At 31.1% G+C, this 10,815-nt stretch overlaps 1 protein-coding gene across 1 annotated transcript; it reads right to left on the bottom strand.

The window, feature by feature from the left end:
* Positions 1 to 8,512: 8,512 nt before the first annotated feature.
* LOC135963085 (uncharacterized) lies at positions 8,513 to 9,445 on the bottom strand. Its single transcript, XM_065514860.1, has one exon. It carries the CDS (start codon positions 9,443 to 9,445, stop codon positions 8,513 to 8,515), a length of 933 nt encoding a protein of 310 aa, XP_065370932.1.
* Positions 9,446 to 10,815: the final 1,370 nt, after the last annotated feature.

Below are 10,815 nucleotides of genomic sequence, written 5' to 3'. Positions count from 1 at the left end.
CTCTTTTTTCGTGACGTCAACAGTGACCCTTTTCTTAAGTTTTGAATTTACTTACTTTTTATATGAAATTTCAAAACAAATAGTGAAAAATAAATAAAAAAAAATTAATTAAAAATTAAAATGTGGTTTGCAGTCAAAAATTGCAATAATAATAATAATAACTAGGATCGCCCGGTGGCCGAAATTCGACCACTTTTAAACGCTTTTTACCACTTTTATGGAAAGAATTTAAAAAAATGATGTTCTGCTAATCTAGAGAAAATAACCTTTAAAACCATATATGTTTCATCAATATTGATGGAAAATAACATACATACTTAAAAGTGTACCACAAAAAAACGTGTGGACTATTTGTATATAAGATAATAAAAAATCAAAATCGTGAACTAAAATATAGCAAAAATATTGAAAATTAATAAAGTAAAATATGTCTAATAACATAAAACCTAAAATACATTTTATTTTATTAAACATAAATAACTTTTAAACATAATTATTGACTTTTCCATTATAAATCACATACAATTTTCATATAATACAATCAGTTTAACCCATTATCGGCCACTACCAGAATCCGACGGAGCTTATTAAATTCCTTTTAAGGGCATTGTTTAAAGGCTCCAATTAAGAAAAAAAATTTAAAATTTTTTGCCCCAGGGTTGCCATTTCCCTAGTATGGCTTGGTCGAAAAATCGACCATTGGCCGAAAACGATATAATTTAAGAAATATAAATATTTGCAATTAATAAAAGAAACTCTTTAGTTTGAAGGAAAATATTAAAGTAATACGGTTTTATTTAAAATAATTATTATTTCTGAGTACGTGACATTTAAAAAGAATGTATGGTATTCATCAAAACATTTGATGTGTAGATAAATATTGCACTTCTTATATGTAAATAAAGTGTGCTTTTTGCATAGCTTACACCGACTATTATTCTACGCGCTTTTTGATACGGCATGTACTTTCTCATTGATTCGAGGAATGTTCGTGGGATATTCCAAGTTCTCATTTTCAGACTCATTATCCTTTTCATATGTCAATAGTTTACTTGTGACTTCAGAATGAAAATCAATTTGCGATAATGGTTTGTTGTTTTGAAGTTTTTCTATTCTTTTATTACTTTCGGCTATGGAATTGTTATGGTTTTCTTCTACTTGCGAGAATATCCTTTGGCATTGCCCAGTGGTTCAACTGTGGAGTTATTGTTATAACATTACTGTTGACTATCAACTAAAGGAACAAATTCTCCTCGCTACATTTCTTTAGATTTTGTAACGGAACATTTTCCATTCTGTTTTCACGTATAGTTCCAGTTGCATAAAATTTTCGCTCAAAAAGACACATAAGCTGATAAGAAGAACAAAAAATTGTCAAAGGAAACAGAATGAAACTTCGGATCAGGTACGTTAGCAAGCATATTTAAAACTTTTTGGGCACCAGGACATATGCTCTTACTATAAGATGTGGCTGAACCACTGTATAAAATACTATAAAATAAGTAGCCCTTTTCTGAACATAAGCACCACGACTTAAAGCCGAATCGAATTGGCTTTTATTTTATTAACATCTTACATGAGTGCAACAAAACGATCTGATATATCCAAATTAGTATTATCGGCAAGATGCAAATACCTGTTTCAACATTGATAATGCCATGTCGAATTGTGAAGACCAAAATTGATCGATATGTGGTAAAGTATGATAACCAGACAAATATAAAATTCCAATGAACCGACGCAATTCTGTTGGTGTAAGGTTAGCAGTAGCATTATTTTCACGCACATAGACATTTGTAAAAGCAACCATTTCCGCAATAATGGAATTATCCAAATGTAGTGCATAAATATCAAAGGGAGATTTAGGTCCCACAAAACAAAATGATATGCATTTATCACACAAAAATTATCCAAGGGTAAAAATAAAACATATGTTATGATTTTGAAGCATTTTAATATAATAAGAAAAGAAAATAATTAAATTAATATGCACGACGCTATATGATGGGTTTCGGCCATTGGTCGAATTTTCGACCACCAAAAATTACGGCCTCTCAAAAGTAAGAGTTTTATCATTTTGAATATGATTTCTTTCTTTTCTGATAATTTGGTATTTTGTCTTCACGGAAAAGTAATAAAAATAAATTACTTTTTTATTTTTTTAATTTTTTTAACATTTTAGAAAAGTGACTAAAAATTGCATTTTTTGCTCCATCAAGAAAAAATTCTGGTTTTACTTAACGACAAAAAATAAATATATCAAAGATGTTAAAAAAATATAAAACTTCATTTCTGTTAAAATATATTTAAAAAAATATGGGCAGCTTCTTAGATATTCACTTACAAAGTTGCTGGTCGAAAATTCGACCACCAGCCGAAAATGGGTTAAGTCAATGTTGACGTCACTGAGCTTAAGAGAATTTTTTTAAGAGAGCGAAGGCATGTTATGTATGGTATGCATGGTATGTTGAATTTAGTACAGTGATGTTCAAAAATAAAAATGAAGATATTTGGTGAGAGAGCTACCCAGCAAACATAATGTCAAACACTTAAAATAATAACAAAATGAAGAAAGTTTAAATTTAGAATTTTTGTCAAATAAAACCAATTTATTAAATGAATATAATTTAAATTTTAAGGAAATGAAAGAATATACATTATACGGCCGAAATACTCTCAAATTTTTTATTTATTTTTAACTTTGTTTTTTTGTGTTCAATTGTAATTGAAACGCGTGTGTTTGCTATGCTTCATCCAAAAACCAACCAACAACAATGCTTATTGAATTTCTGAAAAAATGAGATTTAAATACAAATGTGTTTAAATTTTTTAAACAATTGTTGTATGGGATGAACATCACTGATTTAGTAGTACAAAGTGCATATAACTACATTCATACATACATATATACTAATGTATATATAACTGCAACCACGGTTGCCAGATTTGACGATTTTAATTGTCTAAAATGACCCATTGAAATTTTACAATTATTTAAAAATAAATTCTGCACTAATTTTCAATAGTTTTAAAGGTATTTATAGACGGCAATACTGAGTATTAATATTTGTCAAAAACTCAACTATCATAATACAATTTCATCATCTAAACAAAATTTGTATTTGATTTTCAAAAAATACAAATGATTTTTTTGATTTACGGTCGGTATTCAAAATTTGTTTAAAACAATTCAAAAACTTTTTATTTTCATATGTATCGGGTATGTATTTATAAATACAAATAGGGCAAACAAAATTGTCAAGAAAATATAAAATAAAAATAAAGTTTGCAGAAAAATATCAATCAACAAAGAAATAAAATATTTGTAATACTATCGTGTAAACAATAAATGTTCTTTTCGAAACGATTTTTTGAAATACCGAATGATTTCAATAATATGTTAAATTTGAAAAGTGTTAATACTCAGTATTGCCGTCTATAAATACCTTAACTAACATTTGAAAGCAAGTTTTTTAATTAAATGAATAAATGAAGCTAGCTTATTTTAATAAAATTAAAACTGATATTTTTTTCGACAATAGTATAATTTCTCTAAGAATTTTTTAATTTCCATTGACAGGATTACACAAATATAAGGAAAAGAAAATCGAAAAACAAAGTCTATTAAATTTTTTTACAGAGTTCTCTAATTTGACATTTGTATAGAAACTTTTCGTTCAAGTCATCGTTTGCATAGAAGTGGTATTAATAAAACCCAAATCTCGATTCTTTCGCTTAAATAGTGAAGTTAATAAAATTTCTTTATACATACTTTATAATTTAAATGTTAATAAAACAAATAATTCAGTAAAAATTAAGCGCCAACTTTATGTTATCGATGGGTAAATATTTATATATATTTTTAATTTTGAACGATTTTGAAAAGTCACTTTGACGATTTTTTCTCAATTTTGTATCCAAATAATCTGGCAACTATGACTGCAGCAGCGACAACAACCACAACAACATCAAACATTATGCACAGAGTGGCAACACTGCATAATGTGTAATTACCAGGGAAACCGGAAATATGCTCTAAAAAAAGCGTTTTAAGCGCTTTAAATATGCAGTAAAAACTTTAAAATATGCTCTTAAAATTTAAAAAATATGCTCTTAAAAAAACAAACTTTTACATAATTTTTTACCAAAAAATTTCTAAAAATGTAAAATAACATAAAAATAACAAGAACTAAAACAAGTATAACAAAAAATAAATACAACATAAAAACAATAGGAACTTAAGTTATGAAAAGGCTTTGAGAGGTATTTTTTGATGATATCTTTATCTTTATATATATATATATAATTCTTCTGTACGTGTGTTAGTAACTGAATTCGTTCTTAAAGCTGGGCCAATTTCGATGTGTGTTTGAGTGGGTCCCTGGATGGTTTAGATTCACAATTGACCTATATAGGTACAATGGGCATGGCACCTCCCATACAAAGTAAAAATTTATTAATGCATATCTTTAGTACTATTATAGTGGAAGTCTTCAAACTTTGTGTGAGCTATGGAAGAACAACGTTTGCCGGGACAGCTAGTTTTATATAAATATAAAGTCACTTTTTCAATTAAGGTTGTTATTGCAATAAATTATTATTAAAATAGTGCTTATTTTATATTAAAAAAACATCTATTTTTCAATTTTGAATTTTAAACAAAGGAAGTAAAAACCAGTAACACAACAGCGAAAAATAAGTAAGACAAAATTTGTTTTTGATAAAGTCAAAATATGCTATTAAACAGTAAAATATGCTCTAAAAACGCAAAAATATGACATAAATATGCTCTTAAAACCAATATATTCAAAAATATGCATTTAAGGGAAAAATATGCAAAAATATGCACTAACAAATAGATGCCAAAATTCTTAAATAGTTCTGAAACGTGTAAATATCTTATCAATGTGCCCATTAGACTCACCAGGAAAAACATGCATTTGCATATTTTGGTTTCCCTGGTAATTACACATATTGTGTGTAATTTTAACTTGGATGTGTAGCCCATGTGTAATTGAGTGAATGTGTAATTCATGTGTAATTTTAAATTCCAATTATATCCAAAATAAATTGTCTTTTATCTATATTTTGGATTTTAATTGAATGAATTATGGATTGTTCAGATTTCAAAACCGACTGAAATAAATATGTACGTTTATATGGAATTATATGTATGAAGATATGAATATAGTTTGAACTAAATTAACATTAAGGTTTGCAGAAAAATATGATAAGTAATTTGGAGATTGCTACGTTTGGTTTTCCAAGTGGACATTTCGCCGTTTGTGATAGTTTTGTTTGCGTAATATTGGTAATAGAAACTAAATTTTGGTTTATATTAAAGACTTTTAATTCCAACATGAAAAAAATATAAAACAACAAATAGTATTCAATAACTATACATTTTTACAAGTTATTAAAAATTGTTATTGGAAAAACGTTAATTTTCAAGATAACCCAAAATCGAAAATTTGTATTTTTATAATTTTAAATTGTTTATAGAATAAGGGTAGCGGTATTTACAGATAACGATATAAACTATTATATAGGTAACGGTAATTGCAGTTATTTCGGGGTAACGTTAGCCAATCTTAACAGAAAAAACAAGAACGTAGGAATTTGTGTGAGAAAATTTTTTTTACAAATTGTTACTAGTTATTTTTTTACCCGTAAGAACTGTTTTGTGTTTATGCTATTGTCTGTCTGGTTCCTGGTGTGTGTTTTAAATAATAAACAATAAAATTGACTTACTATTTACTATTTTGGAAGCTTTATTTCAAATTTATAACTACAAATTTTAAAAATATATACGTTACAAGATTTTACTGGTAAAGTATTTACTGTGAAGGAAAATGGTCAGAGCTATAATTTTTAAACAAATACTAAAAAATATTTATCTTTGAAACTGAAAACAAAACTGATTTCAAAGCACATTATATATAAAATAGGAATAAATTCAAATTCGAAAGCAAACAGTGTGCTATTTTTTAAATATTGTTAAATTTGTAATACAAATGTAACAATTTCCAATGGAATAATCTCCGAATGAACATTGATTAATATTTGTTAAAAGCGTATTTGGGATTGACATATTTGACTGATCTCAAGAATTCATTAAATTAGAAAAGTTCATTAAAAAAAGAGATTGCTAACCTTCTTTTAATACCCTAATATATCCAAATCCTGGATAAATTAAAATCACCGCAAGTGAAAATTGTCCATTGACAATAAAGTGAGCGTATTTGGTCCAAACTGTGAAAAACCTTTTATATTCATGACAATTTTAGACAATTTCTCCTATTGAAATCACGAAAATTTATTTACATGTGTAATTTTTTCTCGTATGTGTAATTTAGGTATGAGGATGTGTAGTTTATAATTTTCTTGGTGGCAACACTGATTATGCAGTCCATGAATGAAATAAACAAGATTGCGCCATCGCTCTCTTAAAAAAATTCTCTTAAGCTCAGTGACGTCAACATTGACCTAAACTGATTCTATTATATGAAAATTGTATGTGATTTATAATGGAAAAGTCAATAATTATGTTTAAAATTTATTTATGTTTACTAAAATAAAATGTATTTTAGGTTTTATGTTATTAGACATATTTTACTTTATTCATTTTCAATATTTTTGCTATATTTTAGTTCATGATTTTGATTTTTTATTATTATCTTATATATAAATAGGCCACTTATAAGTATGTTATTGTCCACCAATATTGATGATAATAATTTTTTTTTTAATTCTTTCCACAAAAGTGGTAAAAAGCGTTTAAAAGTGGTCGAATTTCGACCACATTTTAATTTTTAATTTATTGTTTTATTTATTTTTCACTATTTGTTTTGCAATTTCATATAAAAAGTAAGTATTTTACATTTAAAGCATAAGAAAAGGGTCACTGTTGACGTCACGAAAAAAGAGTAAAAGAGTACACTAAAATAACGGAATTGTCGATGGCGCAATCTTGTTTATTTCATTCATGATGCAGTCAATATTTAAATTTTTAAATTACAAAAGGGCATTTAAAAAAGATGCAGCTTAAATCAAGAGAAAATAAGTTTTTACTCTCTTAATATTCTGCAAAAATGCCGGTTAAGCTTTTTATTGTTTTTTTTTTTTGTAAACTAAATTAAACAAATGGGTCACGTAGGGAATGTTACATACCAAGCAACGGTCTGTGCCGCAAGTTCAATAAAGAACGGAAAAATGGATTTTGGCCTTGGACACAAAAAAGCACTTCAATGCTGCCGACCACCGCAAACGAATAAAAGACTATGATTTTGGGATCTGCGCCTATAACTCTTCCACAGTGGCCCATTTCACGAGAAGGCGGTCAAAAGTCCATAACTGGAATTTATTCTTTACATACCTGTTATTTAAATTTTTCAAATAAAATAAGTGTATTCAGAGGTAATATTTGAAAAAATAGGCTGACTTCATAAACGCATTTTGCAAAGCAACACTGCAATGTATATATATATAAGTTCCCGTAGTTCCTATAAGGAGCATAGGGCCATAACAAATTTATTCCATTCTGATTTGTCCGATGCAAGGGTTTTTTTCTCGTTCCAGCTCTTGTGTTGTTTGGCAGCTTCAATTTCGATTTGGCGACTCCAGGTGTGTGATGGTCTTCCTTTTCTACGGCTTCCTTGCGGGTTCCACTCGATAGCTTGTCTTGTGACATCGTCAACGGGCTTTCGTAGAGTATGCCCTAGCCAACGCCATTTTCTTTCTCGGATCTCGACATGTACGGGGTTTTGGGAGGTTCGAACCCATAGTCTTTCATTTGAAATCGTAACTGGCCAGAATATTTTTAAAATTCTCCGCAGGCAGCGATTTATGAAGACCTGCAACGAGTTAACATCCTTCTGGGCTGCATTCCACGATTCACATCCATAAAGAAGAGATGATTTTATGCAGGAATTGAATATGTTTATCTTGGTTCTTTTCGAAATATGTGCTGATCGCCATATGGGGTTTAATATACCAAACGACTGTTTACCAGTTTTTATTCGGTTTCTTACGTCATCTGCAGAACCACCTGTTATAGTCAGAAGACTTCCGAGATAGCAGAACGTTGACACGTCTTCAATATTCTTCTCGTCTATTGCGAATACTCTGCTGTTAGAAGCATTAATTCTCATTGCCTTAGTTTTGGCAATATTTATTTTTAGACCAGCCTTAGCTGCTTCAGTTTGTACTGCATTGATCTTAGCCTGCATATCATTGAAGTTGTGGGATAGTAGACATATGTCGTCGTCATAGTCAAGATCTTCTAGCCTTCTGTTGAATCCCCAAGTTATTCCCCTCTGTTCACACGAGGCTCTTATCATTATGTTGTCCAGGACGATATTAAAAAGTAGGGGCGACAGAACACAGCCTTGTCTCACTCCAGTTTTAATTCTGAATGAGATACAAATACAGCCATAATGAAGAATTCGACAGTCTGCGTTGTGATATAGGGCCTTAACAATATCAATTATCCTTGTTGGGGTGCCTTTGCATGTTAGCGTACTCCATATGGCTGAATGGGAAAGCGTATCGAATGCTTTCTCAAAATCGATTCTGGGCAGTCTGTAGATATATCGTCCCTAGCACTGTGTTGAATGCAATCACATAGATTGTGACCAGTGTTCGATGATTTCGATAACATCGAGGAGTAGTGCTCTACCCATACATCCATCTGGTCTTTTTGGGATGTGACTAAATCTCCATAAACAAACGATTTTTGGGTAAGTTTCTTAGCAATTCTGTATAAATCCCTTGTCCTATGGGTTGCAGCTGCTGTTTCGGCTTCTTTGGCCAGATCATCAATCCATTTACGCTTATCTTGGCGGGCACTTTTTTTGACATTCTTGTCCAGCGTAGAATATATTGAGCGCAAGTTTGCTTTTTCATTACGGGTTCTAGCGGTATTCAATAACCCCTTTGTGTCTCTTCTTTCGGATATGAGGTCCCAAGTATTGTCAGAGATCCACTGTTTTCTTTTATCTTCTTTATAGCCTATATGTTCGTGGGCTGCGTTAGTGAAACAGGTTTTAATGGTATTCCAATTAGGCACTGTGTTATTTGGAATAGTTTGAAGGGAGGTGTTGAGAGAATCTATGTAGTTGTTTTTGATTGTTGGGTTCTTCAATTTATCGACGTTATACTTTCTTTGGGCTTTATCCGCTCTTCTGATGGCTGCTACTTTCAAACGAATTGTGCCAATTAAAAGGTGATGGTCACTGCCGCAGTCGGCGCCACGCTTGTTTCGCACATCTAGCAAAGACCCTCTCCATTTTCGGCTAATGGCAATATGGTCGATTTGATTTTCGGTGACGTTATCAGGGGAGATCCAGGTAACCTTGTGCACCTTTTTGTGAGGGAATAACGTTCCACCAATGACCAAGTTGTTATTCATGCATATTTCCAGGAAGAGCTCGCCATTTTCGGTCATTCTACCAGACCTTGTCGCCCCATTGTCCTCTCAAGTCCAGTGTTTACAGGGCCTACTTGCGCGTTGAAGTCTCCTGTCAGAAGCATTATGTCTCCGCGAGGAGGAAACGAGGTTCTTATTTAGAACGAAATGCTTTTGTGGGGGTAATAATTTTTTATTTCGCGTAAAACAATACATCAGTCACATACCAAAAAAGAAATTGGGACCTAAAAATCGCTTTAAATAGAAAACACAAATGTACATACATACATATCGTCACCTTAAATGAAAACGGACGTAACTGCACAAAAATTTAAAATCGAGTTTTTGATTAATTGAACAATTGCCAAGAATACTGTAACGGGCACCAGAGTTTTTCTATTTTTTTTCCATATGTTTTATTTCTTCTGGACACTTCCTTTGATTTGGCGATTTTTTATTATTTTTAATTATCCATCCCTGTGGATCATCACTAATACTACATATTGGGTACAACTATGATGGCGATGCAACCATGAAAAAACCGACGCCAAAGCATGCGCCAGATACATTTTTTGAAGTGGCGTCCTTTTTGAACATTACAAGTGTGAAAATCGTTGAGGTAGGTCGTGGCACGCAGTTAAATAATTAAAAGAAATAAAACGTGGCGTAAAGTAATAAAAGTAAAACAAGACTTAGCCACACGTGTTTTAAAAAAGAACAGAACCACCACCTAACCTGACCTCCTCAACGAAGCCGAATTAAAGCCTCTGGACTGGAATGTACCACGGCCACCTAAAGAACAAACCGCCGGGAGCACCTACAAAAAACAGCCCCGGAGCACTTGCAAAAGAACAGCCCGGAGCACTTAAAAAAAAAACAGCGGAGCACTTGCAAAAGAACAGTCCGGAGCACTTAAAAAAAGAACAGCCGGAGCACTTAAAAAAGAACAGCGGAGCACTTGCAAAAGAGCAGCCCGGAGCCCTGGAGCACTTAAAAAAAGAACAGCCCGGAGCACTTACAAAAAAAAAAAAAAACCCGGAGCACATTTACAACATCTACCCAAAACGGAGCACATTTACAACATCTACCCAAATCGAAGCACATTTACAACATCTACCCAAATCGGAAGGTTGCAGAAGGCAATTTTTGGTCTTAAAGTCACAGGTAACATTTGACAATGGTGATTTGTCACACAGGGATGCTGAGATAGAATTGGAAACCTTAATAATAGGAGAATTATGCAAAAATTTGTTAATTTCATTTAAAAAAAAAAAAAGAAAAAGGCCTAAAATTGTATGATTTACTTAGCCCATATAGATAATAGTATTAACATTATAATAATACATAAAAAAAATAGTAATATAGGATTTATTTAAATCTATTAGGCTTAATTTGACCTTAAGAATAAT

Source organism: Calliphora vicina, unplaced genomic scaffold (assembly GCF_958450345.1).
Source record: "Calliphora vicina unplaced genomic scaffold, idCalVici1.1 scaffold_21, whole genome shotgun sequence".
In the NCBI taxonomy this organism is placed as follows: domain Eukaryota; kingdom Metazoa; phylum Arthropoda; class Insecta; order Diptera; family Calliphoridae; genus Calliphora; species Calliphora vicina.
Note: the sequence above shows the minus strand (reverse complement) of the source record. Positions and strands in the feature narration are given on the sequence as shown.

Coding starts and splice junctions, on each gene's coding strand:
- LOC135963085 (XM_065514860.1), bottom strand. CDS start 9,445: ATGACCGAAAATGGCGAGCTCTTCCTGGAAATATGCATGAATAACAAC.